Genomic DNA, 18,237 nt, shown 5'->3' with positions numbered 1-18,237 from the left:
CTATCAAAGAAAACTTCAAAGCACTCGAGCAAAACAATGGTTCCACCATCAACTCTTGCCGTCCCAAAAACCTTTAACGACCTTGAAGGAGATTTTTTTATAACAACGAACTTTTTGTTAGGTAGATTCATTGTTGGGAAACCCGTAACTTCCAAAATCCAAACTTATTCATGGAATTGAATTGCTTTTCATAGACTCAAAAGTATTCTTACAAATTTAAATTAATCTAATCCATGATTTTATTGTTAATATTCATACAAACTCTTTCATGATCAAGCCATTGCAATTAATAACCATTTAAGCGTTTATCCCGAAACACTTCCATCCTCGCCGAATCAGGTATTGGTTCATGTTGGTTTAGTATTGTTTTTGGTTTATTAACCGGTTTAGGATGGTCCTATTGTAAATATAGTTTAAGTTAGTTTAGCATATATTATGCTTAAAATAACTTAAATTAAATAATAGTAATATTATGCTTAAAATATAATTTTAGAGAGTTTTCAAATATAGTTTACAAAACATTATAGGTGCTGAATTTAATTTATTAAATTCGTTTATTACTTAAAAATAAGTTTTTTTAAAAAACATACTAAGTTATAAATATCAATGATGGATTGGTGAGTATAACATGAAGACAAAAATATAAATATTTGATTTTCAAGATAAAAAATTCAGCTTTTATTCAGTTACTCAATATATAATATCTTAAATTATTATTTTTTAAATATACATAATTTATATATATAGATTAATCTTCCAAACTTAAACTATTATATTATATATGAATAATTTTTTTAAATAAAAATAATTTATGATTTAGAAAAAAAAATAAAAACAACAAATAGTTATTTTCAAATAATGGATGTAATTTACATTATACTATCATTTAACAAGTATTAGATACGTTTTGTTATATCATTATTTTCTATTTCCAGAAAACAATATATTGTTAAACATCAATATCATCTAGGTTAAGTATACGAACATCACAAATTCAAACATCACAAAAAATATTTACATAAACATTATAATACAATAATTTAATCAAAAAATACAATTCAAAAAAACAATATTTAAAAGAATAGTTATATACTTAATATTTGAAAATCAAAGATATTTTTGCTAAAATTGTACTTACCTGGCCAAGGAGATCGACCATCTTTTTACGGATCGATCGATTGTTGGGCATGTGGTCGATCCGAAAATACTCTGCAGTTATATCTAAAACATTTATTCCAACACTCAACATATAGTTTTGCTAAATATGATAACTAGATAGCCAGCAAAATTACAAAAAAATATTTAAATAGTAAAAAATATGTTAATTTAACGTGTTAAAATTTAAAAATAAATTTTAATTATGGCATGCATCTTAACATTTATATAAATATATATCATAACCTAAATATAAATAATTTAACAACTTAAATTAGAAAAAAAATAAAAATCCCGGGCGTAGCCCGGGTTAATCCCTAGTATCCATAATATCTATATACATCACCCGATATAGAAGTGGCACGCTGAAGTCTTTTAAACGGACCAACCGTTTCCCATATTCTGTTATTCAACCGATCAACGGTCTCTCATTCCTCGAACTTTTCAGGTTTTGTTGTTGTCTGATCTCTTTTTTTACTTTGAATATTTCTCCATAAATTATATTGCTTTCCCTTTCCTCCTTCTCCACAACTGCATTGTCCCATAGGTCGAACACAAAGCCACGAAGAGTTAATCACCTCCAACGCTAGACTCTTTTCTTTGCTCCAGTTTGAGAGAATGAGTGGTCAAAGGAGAAATGTAGTAGGTTCCAAACGACCAAGGGAAGTCTTCCTAACATCATCATCTCTGTCTTTTTCTTCACTGTCTTCCTCTTGTGCATCATCTGAAGACGATGCGATAGAGATAAGCGTGAAAACATCCCGAACATCTTATGAGGACCATAAAGGAAAAAATATGAAAGGTTATTCTCCAGGTTCTGAAATATCGTGTGTGCAGCAACCTTCTCCATCTTCCCCCTCGCGGTTACGACCAGTTCGGTTGATGGACGAATGCTTAGGGACGCATTACGACCCCGAGAGGATCCCAGCATCGGTATTTGCCAAGACTGGGGATGCGAACTTGACAAATGACTCGTTGTTTAGTCTGAGAATGTCCACCTGTCAAGCTTTTCGTCAAAGCGATGTAGAACCTGAAGAAGTTTTGATGTCGGGTGATTTCTTAGCATACTCTCCGTCTCCACTAGTCAAAACAGAGGAAGCAGAAGAAGAGAAGAGATCTCAAGGGAAAGAGACAAAGAGTGCAGTGACTAAGACTCATCAAGAGAAGTCCACATCATCATCAACGCTTCCAGCTGTCTCATGGAGTAATACTAATTACCCCAGCAGTTTTTATCAATTATATCACGCGCCGCAGACGAAGTCTCAATCTTGTCCCCTCCATGTCGGTGAGAAAAAGAGCAAGAAGAGAAAGGAGACAAGAAAGAGGAAGGAGAAGATCATATGGTCTTGGTTCTCTTCAGGGTTTTTAAAGAGTAACTTGCATTGCTGCGGCAGAAACAGAGAACTAAAAGCTATAGTTATGTGACTTTTTGCATTCTTCCTCTCGTATCAGTCTCTTGATAAGCCATCATACAGTGCGTGTTGACATCTAAACAAACTTATAAGTCCCTAATGTTTTCTTACAGAAAAGATTATCCACTTTTTTTTTTTTGCTAAACTGTAAATATCATATTAATGATTTTAAAACTTACAAAAAGTCTTAGATTTGTTACACCCCAACAAAAGTTAGAAAAAAAAAACAAGGTGGAATAAGGAGATACATTTAAAAACACGTAAATCAACCAATTTGACAAAAGGTTTCTGAATTGTTTCTTCTGTCTTCTTGCTGCAATTGTGTTTCATTATATGATCCATTTAAAAACACCTAAATCAACCACTTTTATTATATGCTCCACTTTAATTCACTAACTAGATTTTAACTCGCACGTCCGTGCGGATATTTTTTTAATTTTATAAATGTATTTGAAATTATTACAAACGTTTTAAATATATAATTTTTATTTTAGTGTTATATACTGTATAATTCTATAATATTATTATTTATATTTCTTATTCGGTATTATTAATATATAGTGATTTGTTTAATACATTGTACTTTGTTATTAATTTTTTTACTACTAATATATTTTCATGTTAGGTACAATAAAATAACAATATGAAATAATTAAATAGATAACTTCTTTCAAAATACGTTTTTTAATTTATACATTTTCCAATAATACATATTTAAATTTATTTATATTATAGAAAAGAAATATGTTTAAGATAATTTATATTTATATGTTGTGTATAAAAAATAATAATTTTAACATCTATCATTTTAGTATTTTATTGAATTTAGAAGTAAAAAACTTCTTTGTTTAAATAATATAGGTCTATTGTTTTAATAAATTTATGTATAGTAGCATCTATCATATAATTTTCATAACTTTTATTGATATAGATATTTTTTGGATGTTATTATATTAACTTTTCTTGCTTTTTTAGTTAAGATTTCAAAAAATATTATATTACTTTAACTTTTTACAGCATACATAATTTTTTTGTGGTGTATTTCAAAAAGTTATTTATTATTATATATGATTTCATCTTTTCAAAAATTTGAAATATTATCATTTTGAGTGAGAATATTTATTTTCAAAATTTTATATTTTGTCAATAAAACTTTGGAAAATTAGACAACTATTTTGTGGGAATTTCATGTGTACCACTTTCGTGGTACCATTATTCATTTTCCCACCATTAAAAGGACATTTTCAAAAATATTTTCTTCATTAAGTGACAAAAGACTTTTATATCATTGTTATATATATATAATAAATTATTATTTAAATAAAAAACAATTTATGTTTTTGAATTATAATTTTACAAATTCGAACTTTTTTATAAATTTGTTTTTGATTTTTTTTTTCAAAATTTCTTTTTTGAAAATCAAAAATTATGTTTGAAACTATTTTTTAAAATTTTTAATATTTTTAAGTATCTATTTATATATTTATTAGAATCCTAAATTTCACATTCCAAAATTTTTACCATACCACTTAATTCTAAACCCTAAATCTAGATTAGTTAACCTTAGTGATATAAATGTGTTTTACCCTTTATTAAAAATAAAAGTCATATTGGTTAGTGTAAACATAAAAATTGATACTATAAATGTGGTATTTTTGGTAATTTTTTAATTATTTTTGAGTTTGAAAGATTACATAAATTTTGATTTTTTGTGTTACTACATTAATATATTATTTTATATTTGTTTTGGTAATATTTTCTAAATTTTTCTCAACGAATTTTATATAGTTAAAAAAGTATAAATTTATAGTTAAATGATTTTTTATTAATATTTTAAATTAACTACTAAAATTTCAAAATTTTATAATAACATGTATTTTAAATAGTATATTAACTAAAGGTTATTATATACGATTATATTTTTGTATATTAACATTTTAAACAATATATTATATAGTTATAGATATAAAAGTTTAACATATGTTAATAAATTTATTTTTGTATTAAAGATAATATAGTTTACGAATTTTAACTTAATTTAATGAAGAGTGATAAATTTTTTAAATGAAACAATTTAAATATTTTTTTAATTTACTTATTTAATATAATTTTGTCATATTTAATTCATATAATACTTCTATTTTATATAATACATATTATAATTATAGAATTTATAAAAAATAGTACAATTTTTTTTTGTTTTATAATAAAAATTTAGGTAATTTATAATATTGATTTACAATAATATTATAATTATTAATTATAAAATTAATTAATGTGTTATATTATAAAAATAGTTAAATTAAGATTGTTAGATTTTTTTCTAAATAGATATTGGTATAATAAAAAATCAAATTTATAGTTGATTTATTATTAATTTAAATAATCAAATATATCATATTAATTATTTTTTAAGTGATCATATACTAATTTATTAATAGTAGATAAAATAAGAATCTAAATTAATAGATTAGGTTGTGAACGGTAATGAGTGGGGTCGACCGGTCGAGTAATGGCATTGGAAGAAAATTGCACAACTATTTTGACTTTTATAATTATTAGATTCAGACCAAACACACACTATGTCCATATAATTACAAGACATACATAGATTCGTCAAATTATTATTGGGAATTCGGCCAAAAAAAACACGAACTTTACACGAATTGCCAAAATAAACATGTACTCGAGCCTGGCCAATAAAATCCTAAACTTTCGTTGACTTTTTTAGTTTATTAAGAAACTTACGATTGACTGACCAAAATAACAAACCGTTAACCGACAGTTAAAACTGTGTTAACCCACCGTTAAATACTACCGTTTAGTGAAACGACGTCGTTTCATTCAGTTCTTTTGTTTAAGACAAAATCTTAAAATTGTTGTTGGTTGGACTCGAACCCACGCACTCTTCAACTTAACAGAGGAGAGCTTTACCACTGGGCTAGTGAGACTTTTTGAAAGATTAGATACAAATTTCTTTTTATTGATCAAAAGACGTGGATGATTGAAATAAAACAAAACATAACCCTAATTTCTCATAAACTCAAAAAATTCTCTAAAAACTTTTGAAAAATCTTTAAATTTCTAAAAAATTGAAAAATATTATTTTTTGTAAATTTAATTTTGAAATTAAAAATAAACTTTTTCTTTCTTTAAAAAATCAAAAATCTTCAAAATTTTTCTTTTTAAAAAAAATCCAAATTTTTTAAAAAATCAAAGAAAATGCAAAAAATTAAGTTACAATTATCAGCTAAAAATTAAATTTTTTAAAAAGTTGAAAATTTTGGAAGATTATTTTTAATAGAAAAATAATTATTTTAGTTTCAAAATTAATTTTATAAAAAAAATATTTATTTTTTCAATTTTTAGTTTAATTTTAAAAAATGGAAAATTTTGGAAGATTTTTGTTTTTTTTTAAAGAAAAATAATTATTTTAATTTCAAAATTAATTTTATAAAAAAATTCTTTATTTTTCAATTTTTAATTTAATTTAAAAAAAATGAATTTTTTTGGAAATGTTTTGATTATTTAAAGAAAAAAAATATTTCTAAGTTCAATTTGTTTTTTACAAAATCTTTATTTTCAATATTTTGTAATTTTAAAGATCTTTTATGTTTTTAGAGAACTTTTTATATTTAGTGAGTACCAAATAAAGTTAAATGTGTTTGGAACTATATTGAAAACGCCTTTAGCCTAGTGGTTAAATACATTTTCATTTTACCCAAGCAACCCGAGTTCAAATCCAGGGTTCTACTTGTTTTTATTTTCAGATCATGTAAAACAAAAACGACGTCGTTTCAGTTAACGGAACAATAAATGACGTCAATTTTTTTCTGTTAAGTTTGCTAACGGTGTGCTAAATTGGCAAGTCAATAAAGACATTGTTAATAAATTTTAAAGTCAATAAAAAGTTTGGTATTTTTTTAGTCAGTCCAAAAGTTCAGGTTTATTTTGGTAATTCGTGCAAAGTTCGTGATTTTTTTGGTCGAATTTCCAATTATTATTACAAGATTTTTATTTTATTTTGGTAAATGACAAGAATAGCCTTAGTGCCAGAGAATCCGTATAACGGCTGGAGAGGGATGAATCATAACTTCTCCCATCTTTGACAAACGCAATAATTTTCAAAGCTAAAGGAAAAGGGAAAACGTAAAGGGGGGCAGAGGAAGGAGCCCTTCTTCTTCTTCTTCTTCTTCTTCTTCGTGAAGAAGCTGTTGCAGCCTCATAATAAAAGGAAACGACCTTTGTTTAAATCTTATCATCATCAGGTAAGTTAATTTTCTGATTCTGTAAATGCTGGATTTTGTAACTAATTAGATATATTCGTTGTTGATTCGTGTTATTTAAGAAGGATCATCAAAATTCTCGAGCTTCCAGATCTATCCGGAGCTAATCCTTGGTTTAATAAATCGTTTTTACTTTCAATCGATGGGGTGAGATTCTCCTTCCACTCTCTGTTTTGGCTATTTGATTGATTGCGGTTTGATGCTGTGTTGGGTTCATGATAGATAAAAACCCTTGTTAAGATTGTTTTGGCTTATTATTCAGACAAAAGTTTTGAAACTGAAAATAGAGGATGATGAGAAGTTGTGTGGGTTTTGTAACAGAGCAGTGGCTGCGTGGCTTGCTACAGAGAACCCAGATCAACTGAAACTCCTCTAAAGGATCCACCTTTTAACTCCATAGCTCAAACGGTTAAGAAACCGAGCGTCTCTGAAGATCTCTGGTCAACGAGCACGGTTGATATGGACAACATCACCTTCCCTTCTCAGGGAGGAAGCATATCATCATCAAACCAGACTTTTGATTCTCAATCTGTTGCCAGAAACTCAAATCCACCTCCTGAATTTGTAAACCAAGGTAACACTTTCCCCCCGCCTTTGGATTAGTGTCTAGTGTTTTGGAGAATGGTGTGTATATATATGAAGTGTGTGTTGCAGGGCTTCTTCTTTGGAATCAGACAAGGGAGCGTTGGGTGGGGAAGGAAAGAGCTAGTAATCGCAATCGTGGATCCAAGATAAAGTGAGTGGCGGCTTCATTAGTCTCTTCAAAAGCCAAGGCTGAATACGGTTTTTAACATTTTATATGTGATTAAACATTGCAGTTGGAACACGGCATCGTATGATAGCTTGCTGGGAAGCAACAAGCTATTTCCCCAACCTATTCCTCTCAGTGTAAGTTAATCAAACTCCTTTTGAGTAGTGGAAAATCCCTATCACTTTGATTAGACTAATGCTACTGATGAAAACAGGAAATGGTGGATTTTCTAGTGGAGGTTTGGGAACAAGATGGTCTATATGACTGATGAACAAGACGCACACATACAAATTGGTTCGGACATTTCCGATTTTTGTTTGGTTTGATTTCTGAATCCCTTGTTGTGAATTGAAAACTGGAGAATGTGGCTCATACGTTTTCACCTTTAAATGAAAAAAATATATATATTGTACCTTCTTTGAAGTCAAAAAAGTTGTAAAGACATGTCTCTTGCCACCATGTGATCATTAGTTAAAGATACAGTTTTTATTAATAAAATGTAACTGTAGATCGCTCATGTCATGCACAAATGGACCCTACGATGCTATGTGCCATGATTTGCTTGATATGGACGGGAATAAAACATGTTATTCAGGTAACTCTCTACTTCTTTTCACTCTGCGTTTGATGATATGGATGCAAAGTGAACATTAAGAGGTGAAACACACAAAAGCGATGAGATCATATATTACAAAACAGCAGCTCTAAGATTAAAAGGCAAGAAACACACAAGGCAAGATCATCTTATTACAAAAGCGCAGCTCTTATAGAGCGTATGATATCGGTCAAGGAGACAACCCCTTTAAGCAAACCCTGTTGGTCCACAACCCACACTCTGTGCACTCCTCTGGTGACCACTTTCTCTACTGCTTCCTCCATAGTCGCTTCTTCAGTACAACTCACAGTCTCCCTCTCATTCCCTGTAACCTTCTCCGTGAACTCCAGAGCAGAGAGCGGTAACCACGCCTGAAGCTCAGGCAAACGACATGCTTTTATATCCGTCGCGGAGAACGTACCAATCACCTTCCTATGCCTCCCCTGCAATCCCAAAACACACACAATGAAGAATACACTCTACATAATACATAATCAAGAATATATCCAAAAAAACGAAGAGCTTACATTGATAAGCTGAAGATGGTCCTCTTCAGCTACATCAGGGGCGTGAACGATGGGGACGGCGTTGAGCAAAGCAGCCTTCATAGACTTGATGGCATTGGAAACACTCGTACTCGCCGTCACGGCGTAAACGGACTCGTTAACAGCTCGGAGATCAGATATAGAGCGTGACAGAACATCCTTGAGGTCATCAAAGTGATGGTCTCTCAGGAACCGCAGGAGATCCATCTGAGTAAGCATCCTGTAAGCAGAGGAAGACTCAACCAACTCAACTCCTGAGATAGTGTTACTGCTCTCTATGCTGCTCTCAACTGGCACCAACGCTCGATGTATCCCTTTGCTAAACACCTCCATACACTCCAACAAGGTGGTGCTAGGGTTCAGCGTCCATAAGCTAAGTCCCTCGAGGCAGTGACCGATGATTGAAGACACCTGAGAACCCATCTTGCGGTCAAGATCGGTGGGATCGGAGAGTTTGTGTTCTCCGCCGGCGATGTGAGCAAGTATGTCGAGCATCGTGAGGATCCCTATGTAGTGTTTACGTACTGCTCCGGTTTGTTTATCAGACTCCATGATCATGGAGCCTCCGGCTCCGATCCAGTGTCCCGGAGGTGCGGCTACGGGGAGTGAGGAGATGGAGTTGGCTACTAGTGTGTTCATTGCGTGGGAGAGTGTTGCCGTGTAAGGAACCTCCACTAGCCTTCGGTTTCCGGCCGTTAGATCTTTGGCCGTGATGTTGATCAAGCGGCTGTGATCTTCTTTGCTCTTCTCTTGTTGCATTGTGAATAAGTGTCTGAAAGTGGCTTGGATGTAACGTGTTGGTTCTCGAACGTTTTTAAAAGTGTTGTTGATGTTTGGCTCGACTTTTGAAGTTAATGGATTAGGACAAGGACACCGAACGATGGCGACCGATGCTTACTCGTTTCATGCAACACCTGGCAATACAGCTGGTCTCGATGAGATATTTATTTATTTTCCGAGGACACCGAACGATTTGGGATTACTAGTTTCGCGCGGGGCCCAGGTTAGTTAGTGAGAATACTTGGGCCTTAGCGCCACGCGGCCCATTATAGTTAATTATTAAACTACCCCTTTCTCTCTCGTTTGTTTTCTGTTTTTTAAATTCAATCTCCAAGAGAGAGGGAAAGAAACGAGAACTGAAGAAGCTCGAAGATAACGAGAGAGCCATGGAAGTGGCGCGATTGTGAGTATCTTCTCTACGTCTTTCGTTTTTTTTTTTAATTCTCTGTATAAGCCAGCTTCAACGAGAGTGATTGTTCGAAACTTGGGTCGAATCGAGACTCTGTGATTTAGGGTTTTCTTTATTTCGTTTCGCATTGATTAGATGTCTATAGCTACGATGAAATCATCTCAGCGAGTACGGATGTGAATTGATCTCAAAATTGCTTCTTTATTGATCGATTTCATTAGGATCTTTGAATGTGATAGTTTTGTGCGCTTATTGATGTGTCTTCCTGCGATGTAGTGAAGAGAATGCATTTGAGGAAACCCAGATTGTGGAATCAGTTTCGTGGGATGATCTGGAGAGATACGCTGCTAGTAAAGCCGGTGGTTCTTCTGAAAGACACCAATCCTGGAGATCTCACCAGCACGACTCTTCTAGAAAAGGTTATCCGCATAAAGTTTCATTCTTTAACTAAGTTTTTGAGTTATTGTATTGTATTGTATTGTTAGTAGCTGATGTTACAAGCATAATTATCTTTAATTGCTTTAGATGAAGAATCACCTGGAGACTTGTATGAACTGTGGAGGCAAGAACAGAATATCATAGCTGCGAGACTAGACAAGGAGCTTAAATCAAGGTGGGAGCTTGATGAGCTGATTGAAGAGCAGCTGAGCAGATACCAGTCGCATTACTTCAAGACCATGGTTTCAACCTCCTTGAAGGACGTCTCTAACCTTCTAATGCCTACGTGGATATCGCCTCATGAGCTGGCTGCTGTGTCCTGGCTTGGAGACTGGCGTCCCACTTCCATTCTTGACCTTGTTCGTATACTGGCTGCTCAAAACCCCAACTTCTCTCTCTCTGAGGCGAGTGAACGTGTGCTCTCTCAGCTTACTCGTGAGATACGTATTGAGGAGGCTGTGATCGATGAGGAGTATGCGGAAATTCAGGCGACCTGTGTTCTCCACCTCCCGTTTTCGCCGCTCTGCAATGCTCAGTCGCGTGAAGAAGCTTTAGGTTCTGTGCAGGAGCTGTTTGGAAACATCAATAAAGTAATCTCAAAGGCACAACGACTCAGGTTTGCGTTTCTCTACATCACAAAGATAAGGAATGTTAGTGATGAATCAAAAGGAATGTTATTGTCTTATAGTCCGATTGACTCAAGTGTGAGTTTTGAATAGCAGATATGAGAGAGTATTAATTAAGCTATGTGTTGTGCAGGTATAAAGTGTTGGAACTGGTGATGAAGAAGCTGCTGAATCAAACAGATACAGCAGAGTTTGTGGTCGTATTTGCAGGGATTCAAGACGCCATACACCAGTTTGGAGAGCAGAAGAAGCTAAAAAAGCAGTACCCGACAGTTTCTTTTAAGGGATCAGGATCATCTAGTTGAGAGTATAACTAAAAGCTGCAATGTTGAATCTGCCAGCTGCTGATTACATTCGTGGAAACACTCATATAGTCCATGTACAACAGTATGAAACCTGAAACTAACCATGTTTTTCTATAGTCATTGGTATCAAGTACTTAACTAGTAAAAGTATAATGATGCCAAAAAAAGCTAGTAAAAGTATAAACAAAGTTACAAACAAGTTCCTATATCTAAAACAGGTTAGACCAAAACATGTGATTATTTTGTTTGTGTGTTTATTTGTTTGTTACGTAGAGTTTCATATCTAAAACAGGTTAGACCAAAACATGTGATTATTTTGAAGGCATATACTCCTATGACTAAAGCTCTTCACTTTATATCACCAAACACACACTCTAATCCGCGGTTTACTTGATTGGCCCAGTCAAGACTAATAGCATACTTAACGGTTTAAATCATGTGGCCCATTAGTCTTATCAGGCTTTTTTACGCGCATAAAATCCTCAACTTCTAACCTTCTCCGTCTCTCTTATAAATACTACTCAAAGCCCTGATTACTTTTTAATCTTCTTCGTTGAAATATAGACAAGGAAAGATGGTGTTGGCGGAGCTCGGAGGACGTATTACACACGCTATACATCAGATACGAAACGCCACAATCATCGATGAAAAGGCTCTGAATGAATGCTTGAACGAGATCACTCGTGCTCTTCTTCAGTCCGATGTTTCTTTTTCCCTTGTCAAGGAGATGCAGACCAACATTAAGAAGATCGTCAACCTCCAGGATCTAGCTGCCGGCCACAACAAGCACCGGATCATTGAGCAGGTTTTTTTTTTACGGTAGATTCTCTATTTCTATATTTTGAAATTTTATCGCTCTTGATTCTTGTCTTGTTTCTTTCTCTCAGGCTATCTTCGGTGAACTGTGTAAGATGCTGGATCCGGGAAAGCCTGCCTTTGCCCCCAAAAAGGCCAAACCTAGTGTAGTTATGTTTGTCGGATTACAAGGTGAGGTCTTTTTAAGATGATGTTCTAATGCGTAGATAGATTTGCATGCGTTTCTTACTATTAGTATATGTTTAGGTGCTGGAAAAACCACCACGTGTACAAAGTATGCTTATTATCATCAGAGGAAAGGCTACAAACCAGCTCTAGTCTGTGCGGATACTTTCAGGGCGGGTGCTTTTGACCAGCTGAAACAGAATGCTACTAAGGCTAAGATCCCCTTTTATGGAAGGTAAGTTTATGAGATCCTATTTGTGCTTTCTGGATTATAATGTGCTGATGCTGAGCTGTGATTCTTTGCAGCTACACTGAATCAGATCCTGTGAAAATTGCTGTTGAGGGAGTTGATAGGTTCGAGAAAGAAAACTGTGATCTTATTATTGTTGATACCAGTGGTCGCCATAAACAAGAAGCTTCTCTCTTTGAAGAGATGCGTCAAGTTGCTGAAGCAACGGTAATGCTCTTTTATCTCTTCAAGTCTATGTTTTTTTTTGGTTTATGATGGAAGCGCTGATCTTGTTTTTTTTTTTTTTTCACTTTGCAGAAACCCGATCTTGTTATATTTGTCATGGATAGCAGTATTGGTCAAGCCGCGTTTGATCAAGCTCAAGCATTTAAGCAAAGTGTTGCTGTGGGAGCTGTGATTATTACCAAGATGGATGGCCATGCCAAGGGTGGTGGTGCTCTTAGCGCGTAAGTATCCCTCCTATGTACTTCAAATGGTCGATTTTCATTGGACAAGTGAGTTTGATCTATATTGTTTATTTTTGTTAGTGTTGCAGCTACAAAAAGCCCTGTGATATTCATTGGAACAGGAGAGCATATGGATCAGTTTGAAGTCTTTGACGTAAAACCATTTGTCAACCGTCTCTTAGGTAACTTCCATGGCATTGATAGAGGATATGTAGCATTGTGAGGAGTAATCAAAGTCTCCACAAGGGTTGTTGACTCAAGAGTTTTGATAGTTATGTTTTATGTACAACAGGAATGGGTGATTTGTCTGGATTGGTAGATAAACTACAAGAGGTGGTACCTAAAGATCAACAGGCTGAGATTATGGAAAAGATTTCCAAGGGTAACTTTTCAATGAGAATGATGTACGACCAGTACCAGAGTGTCCTGAGCTCCGGGCCACTTAACCAGGTGAGAATTTCTTGTCAAATATTAGTCTGAGCTGTACTCATGGTAACACAAAGTGAGGTCTTTGGTGTGCAGTTGTACTCAATGCTGCCTGGAGTTAGTGCCCAAATGATGCCGGAAGGAGAAAGCGAGGCGAAGATAAAGCTATACATGACAGTGATGGATTCTATGACAAATGAAGGTGAGAGCAATTCTTATTTGGTGTGTTAATTGTAGTTTAGAGATAATAGTAGTTCTGAAGAAAAGAATGGTGATGTTGTGCAGAGCTGGATAGCTCAAACCTGAAGGCCTTTAACGAGTCAAGGATAATGCGGATAGCGAGAGGGTCAGGGAGGATTGTAAGAGAAGTGATGGAGATGTTGGAAGAGTACAGGAAGATGGCAAAGAGATTTAGCAACTTGAAACGATTCAAGATGCCAAAGAATGGAGATATGAGCTCAAACAAGAGCGCTCAACAGCTGATGAGCAAAGTCATGTCGCCTCAGATGCTGCAGCGGTTTGGTGGCATGAGTGGTCTGCAGAGCCTGATGAGGCAGATGGGAACAAACATATGATCAGACAAATAGTAGTTTATTCATATCTTCCACAGCCAAAGTATTAGACATTTTTCCCTTTTCTTCTTCTAGATTTTTTAAAAACTATATTTGCGAAGTGATTTTGCCACATGTTCTTACTACAATCATTTTTACACAAAAAAATGATGATATGGCTAACAAGATTGATGACAGCTTAATATGACATGGACAATCACATTTATTACTGACATATATATTTTTGGTAAACTTTATAAAATATGGCAATAGCTAATACATTATATTTAATGTTGATTTATATTTTTGTTAAACTTCTTAAAATATGGTAATAATTTATAAATTATCACTAAGATAAATATATTGAAATATACATTATAAATTTCGAAATACATTATTTAATTGTATTTTTATAATTATACAATTTTTATTATTAATATTTTCAAAATTTTCTACATCTTTTTAAAAAATTAATAAATTATTAATCATAATTTCATTAGTTTCTTTTAGATATCTACAAATTTTATAAATATTGTTTAGTTATAATTTTTAATCTATATGATTTTTAGTAATTTTATACAAGTTGATTTAATACATTTAACCAAAATAAATAGATAAATTTTTTATCTAAGATTCAAATTTTAAATATATTACATATATATTATTAAATGTAATTTAAAATAAACAAAGTTATTTTTTTCTTTATTTTATGCTTAAATAATCAACTTTATATTAAATATTAGTCAAAAATAATAAAATATATAATATTAATAAATTTCATTTTAAATATAATTTAACTTTTAAAAAATTTATCACTGCACATGATGCAGGAAAACACCTAGTAAACCATTAATTGCCAAAAAGTAACAAACCATTAGAAAATATAATTCAATAAATAAATGTTCAAATTAAACAACTAAAAAAGAAACCTGGTTGAGTATATCTATAAAAAAATTGAATGAGAAACTTTTCATAATTTTGTTCACAATTTAATTCTAAGATATTTGCTAAAATATGATGGATGATAATGATATTTCATAATTGAGTAGTGAATCTTTTTCTAATTTTTTTCTTTGATTTTTTTTTAACGCTGATTTATTATGGTATTATAATTATAAAAAATATTACATAAATGATTTGTCAATCGACAATACTATATGAGAATCTACATCTAACTGCATTACTTAAACCGTTTTATGAAAATCTACGTTTAACCAGATTTATTTGTACCATGTTGAAGATTTTTTGTAAACATTTCTTTCGTAGTCTGCATAATTATTTAATAAATCGCTTTTTCTGAGAACTGAAACATGGACCTCATATAATTCACATCTACAAGAAATTCCATAGCTTAAGATTCGAATCCTAATCTTTTAAAGCTTAACACCCAGGCTACATTTTTCCTTGATTAAGGTGTGTATCATACAGTTGACTTTTTCATCTTAATATGTTAAAAACTATGTTCGATATTATCATATACATTCTTTCTGTGGCAAATCAATTACTGCTTTACCAAAATTTTGAATTTCCTTTTATTTATTGCTTTCTTCTGTGATATAAGGCAATCAATGTACAAATAAATGGAAAGAAAGAAATAGAGGGTCCAGATTAAACCAAGGTCCGTAGATCTACGGCGGAAGAAAATTCAACGGATTGTAAATACTAAAAAAAAACTGCATCTTCCTTGATTTATATTAAGTGGGAAAACAAAAAAGGCCGACGGAGAGAAAAAAGCTCAAAACCCTAATCCGAGCCAACCTCCTCCAAAGCCCATTACACGCGTTTTATTCTTCCCGCCGTTGCTGCCTCTCCCTCCCTCTCTCTGCGCGTAAGTTTCTATCAGTTTCTCTCCTCTTCTATTGTGTAGTTGAATTGTGTATGTATCAAACTCATGATTGATCGGATTATGTTTCAGGATAATGGATCCAAATCCTCCAGAGGTCGTCTCATCAGATTCACAACAACCCGCCGCCAAGCGGAGGAAGAGGAAGTCTTTGGTGTGGGATCACTTCACCACCGAGGCCACTAACTCCGACACCACCAAAGCCTTGTGCAAGCACTGCAACAAGTCGTACGCTTACATAAACGGCGCCAAAGCTTCGGGGACTAGCCACCTTAAGCGTCACATTGAGCTCGGTATATGTTCCAAGTGTCCCAAGACCAGTCTCACCCCTCAAGCCAAGGAGGAGGATGAGACCACCACTTCTTCTTGTCCTCCTCCTCCTCCTCCTCCTCCCAAGAAAGGGTCTTATCTCCCTTTGGATCAGGATCACTGTAACCGTGAGATGGCCAAGATGATTATTATGCATGATTACCCTCTTTATATGGTGGAGCATTGTGGCTTCGCTGGGTTTTTAAAGGCGCTTCGTCCTCAGTATAGTATGGCGAGCTTTGATGCTATTCATGGGGGTTGTGTTAGCATGTTTTTGTATCAAAAGGAGAAGCTTTTGGAGTTTATTGGTGAGATTCCTGGGGGAGTTAATCTTACGGTAGATGTGTGGTCGTCGAGGCAGTCAGTGGGTTATGCCTTTGTGACTGGACACTTTGTTGATAAAGATTGGAACTTGAGTAGCCGTCTGTTAAATGTTGCTGTTGTGGCTTGTCCTGATTCGGATTTCGCGTTGAACCAGCCTGTTGCTAGTTGCTTATCTGATTGGAAACTGGAGGGGAAGATCTCTAGCGTCACTGTCAGCCAATCGTTGGTGAGCAAAACGTGCGTTGAGAGTCTCAGAGGCTTCTTGTCGTTCAGGAACCAGCATGTGTTGAACGGTCAGTTGTTGATGGGGAAATGCTACGCTCGTGTCATAAGCAGTATGGCGCAAGATGCGCTTGGAGATGAGCAGCTTCGAGCGACTATAAAGAAAGTTAGAGATAGTATCAAGTTTGTGAAGACAAATGACGATTGTGGAGATAAGTTTGATGAGCTGAAGAGATTGTTTCCAACCGATGTTCCGTATAAAGATCTTCTCTTTGACAACCAAACGAGATGGGACACGAGTTACAACATGCTGGTGGGGGCCTATGAGCATAGACAAGTGTTTTCTTGTTTGGAAACATGCTATCCTGAATACAAAACATCAATATCTCCTGAAGAGTGGAGAAAGGTTGAGAGCCTCTGCTCGTGCTTGAAGATTCTTTTCGAAGCGGGTAATGTCTTGACTAGGCCAAACCGTTTGACAGCAAACGAATTGTACGATGTGATGACCAAGCTTCAGCTGGAGCTGAGCCACGCAGCCATGGGTGACGACGTGGATGCCAGGAACACTGTGAACTCGTTGAGGGAGAAATTCGACTTGTACTGGAGAGGTTGCTTCCTGGTTTTGGCGGTTGCTGTGGTCATGGATCCTCGGTTCAAGATGAAGCACATTAAGGAGACGTTTACTAATGCGTATGGTGAAGATGCAGAAGACTGGATCAAGAGCGTCAGTGATGCTGTCCATGATCTGTTCCTAAACTACAGTGGACACAACCTGCTGGATGAGTATGTGGAAATAGAGGTGGCTGAAGAACCTGACTTCCAACAAGACATGCCTCAAGATGCCAGCACAGGGGATGTACAATCAGTAGATGAGACAAGTCCACAAGTAGAGCAAACCATAGAGTCACGTCCAATAGCAGAGGAAGAAGAGCACGCCTCAATTACAGTAGAGCAAACTACAGTGTGTAAGGTAGAGAAGCAGAATGTGGAAGGGGTATGTGAAGTAGTGAGTGAAGAGCACCAGCAACTTGGTGATGAATCTGAAGACCACACGTTGTTTATGGGTGACGAGCTTCTAGAGGAAGGGTCTACTCTCGTCACGATTGGAGACTTTGATATTGACATGTCAGATATGAAAACGGAGATGGATCAATACCTAGATGATACTTTGGTTCTGATGTCTGATTCCTTCGACGTTCTGGGCTGGTGGAAGCTCAACAGCATCAACTACCCTACACTCTCTAAGATAGCTGCTGATCTTCTCTCCGTCCCTTTAAGCACCGTCTCACCTGACTCCGTATTCGACACAGAAGTGAAGCAGATGGACAGTTATAAGGCTTCTCTTCCTCGTGTAACCTTGGAAGCTCTCTTGTGCACCAAGGACTGGCTCAAAAACCAAACACTGTGAAAAATCTTTGAGGTTGTAACTCCGTTTTACTATTTTTTTTTAGATTTGTTTTCAAATTAGTTATAACTGAAACCATCTTGTAAGTGGAAGCAAACTATATCAGTATTTACCTTTTGATTGCATTGATGTATTGGATTCTGATTCGGTCTCATGGGTGACTAGTTGTGGTGTTGAC

At 34.4% G+C, this 18,237-nt stretch overlaps 5 protein-coding genes across 8 annotated transcripts; 4 read left to right on the top strand and 1 right to left on the bottom strand.

Annotated features, from left to right (window-relative positions):
- The first annotated feature begins 6,588 nt into the window (after positions 1-6,588).
- On the top strand, positions 6,589-8,029 carry LOC106346669. 4 transcript variants are annotated; one of them, XM_013786061.3, is made up of 6 exons: positions 6,589-6,835; positions 6,919-7,000; positions 7,180-7,427; positions 7,508-7,589; positions 7,672-7,741; positions 7,819-8,029. In XM_013786061.3, the coding sequence occupies exons 2-6, from the start codon at positions 6,996-6,998 to the stop codon at positions 7,870-7,872; spliced, it is 459 nt and encodes a 152-aa protein (XP_013641515.2). In that variant the 5' UTR covers positions 6,589-6,835; positions 6,919-6,995; the 3' UTR covers positions 7,873-8,029. The 4 variants fall into 4 exon arrangements, with proteins under 4 accessions (XP_013641515.2, XP_048638292.1, XP_013641517.2 ...); XM_048782335.1 differs by having other exon boundaries at positions 7,175-7,427; XM_013786063.3 differs by having other exon boundaries at positions 6,620-6,835; positions 6,916-7,000.
- A 238-nt stretch (positions 8,030-8,267) lies between these two features.
- On the bottom strand, positions 8,268-9,561 carry LOC106346666 (SNF1-related protein kinase regulatory subunit gamma-like PV42a). Its single transcript, XM_048782333.1, has 2 exons — positions 8,727-9,561; positions 8,268-8,642 (listed from the first exon to the last, which is right to left on the bottom strand). Exons 1-2 carry the CDS (start codon positions 9,501-9,503, stop codon positions 8,352-8,354), a joined length of 1,068 nt encoding a protein of 355 aa, XP_048638290.1. The 5' UTR covers positions 9,504-9,561; the 3' UTR covers positions 8,268-8,351.
- A 115-nt stretch (positions 9,562-9,676) lies between these two features.
- On the top strand, positions 9,677-11,440 carry LOC106346668. Its single transcript, XM_048782334.1, has 5 exons — positions 9,677-9,747; positions 9,860-9,927; positions 10,210-10,352; positions 10,459-10,987; positions 11,131-11,440. The coding sequence occupies exons 2-5, from the start codon at positions 9,911-9,913 to the stop codon at positions 11,300-11,302; spliced, it is 861 nt and encodes a 286-aa protein (XP_048638291.1). The 5' UTR covers positions 9,677-9,747; positions 9,860-9,910; the 3' UTR covers positions 11,303-11,440.
- A 390-nt stretch (positions 11,441-11,830) lies between these two features.
- On the top strand, positions 11,831-14,039 carry LOC106346670 (signal recognition particle 54 kDa protein 3). The gene is made up of 9 exons (XM_013786065.3): positions 11,831-12,107; positions 12,190-12,289; positions 12,365-12,518; positions 12,590-12,740; positions 12,831-12,979; positions 13,061-13,161; positions 13,272-13,429; positions 13,502-13,607; positions 13,691-14,039. The coding sequence occupies exons 1-9, from the start codon at positions 11,877-11,879 to the stop codon at positions 13,978-13,980; spliced, it is 1,440 nt and encodes a 479-aa protein (XP_013641519.2). The 5' UTR covers positions 11,831-11,876; the 3' UTR covers positions 13,981-14,039.
- A 1,598-nt stretch (positions 14,040-15,637) lies between these two features.
- Positions 15,638-18,211, top strand: LOC106346671 (zinc finger BED domain-containing protein DAYSLEEPER). The gene is made up of 2 exons (XM_013786066.3): positions 15,638-15,784; positions 15,872-18,211. The coding sequence occupies exon 2, from the start codon at positions 15,876-15,878 to the stop codon at positions 18,060-18,062; it is 2,187 nt and encodes a 728-aa protein (XP_013641520.2). The 5' UTR covers positions 15,638-15,784; positions 15,872-15,875; the 3' UTR covers positions 18,063-18,211.
- Positions 18,212-18,237: the final 26 nt, after the last annotated feature.

This window comes from Brassica napus, chromosome A6 (assembly GCF_020379485.1).
Source record: "Brassica napus cultivar Da-Ae chromosome A6, Da-Ae, whole genome shotgun sequence".
NCBI lineage: Eukaryota > Viridiplantae > Streptophyta > Magnoliopsida > Brassicales > Brassicaceae > Brassica > Brassica napus.
The sequence above is the reverse complement of the archived record's forward strand: the minus strand, read 5'-3'. Positions and strand labels throughout refer to the sequence as shown.

What these genes read in the sequence shown, in the direction of transcription:
- LOC106346671 (XM_013786066.3), top strand. Translation starts at nt 15,876, where the DNA reads ATGGATCCAAATCCTCCAGAGGTCGTCTCATCAGATTCACAACAACCC.
- LOC106346668 (XM_048782334.1), top strand. An exon ending in GCACGACTCTTCTAGAAAAG is followed by an intron (nt 10,353 to 10,458) that starts GTTATCCGCATA and finishes TAATTGCTTTAG; the next exon opens with ATGAAGAATCACCTGGAGAC. An exon ending in TCAAAGGCACAACGACTCAG is followed by an intron (nt 10,988 to 11,130) that starts GTTTGCGTTTCT and finishes TGTGTTGTGCAG; the next exon opens with GTATAAAGTGTTGGAACTGG.
- LOC106346670 (XM_013786065.3), top strand. Translation starts at nt 11,877, where the DNA reads ATGGTGTTGGCGGAGCTCGGAGGACGTATTACACACGCTATACATCAG. An exon ending in AGCACCGGATCATTGAGCAG is followed by an intron (nt 12,108 to 12,189) that starts GTTTTTTTTTTA and finishes TCTTTCTCTCAG; the next exon opens with GCTATCTTCGGTGAACTGTG. An exon ending in GGATTCTATGACAAATGAAG is followed by an intron (nt 13,608 to 13,690) that starts GTGAGAGCAATT and finishes GATGTTGTGCAG; the next exon opens with AGCTGGATAGCTCAAACCTG.
- LOC106346669 (XM_013786061.3), top strand. An exon ending in TCCTGAATTTGTAAACCAAG is followed by an intron (nt 7,428 to 7,507) that starts GTAACACTTTCC and finishes TGTGTGTTGCAG; the next exon opens with GGCTTCTTCTTTGGAATCAG. An exon ending in AATCGTGGATCCAAGATAAA is followed by an intron (nt 7,590 to 7,671) that starts GTGAGTGGCGGC and finishes TAAACATTGCAG; the next exon opens with TTGGAACACGGCATCGTATG.
- LOC106346666 (XM_048782333.1), bottom strand. Translation starts at nt 9,503, where the DNA reads ATGCAACAAGAGAAGAGCAAAGAAGATCACAGCCGCTTGATCAACATC. An exon ending in ACCATCTTCAGCTTATCAAT is followed by an intron (nt 8,643 to 8,726) that starts GTAAGCTCTTCG and finishes TTGGGATTGCAG; the next exon opens with GGGAGGCATAGGAAGGTGAT.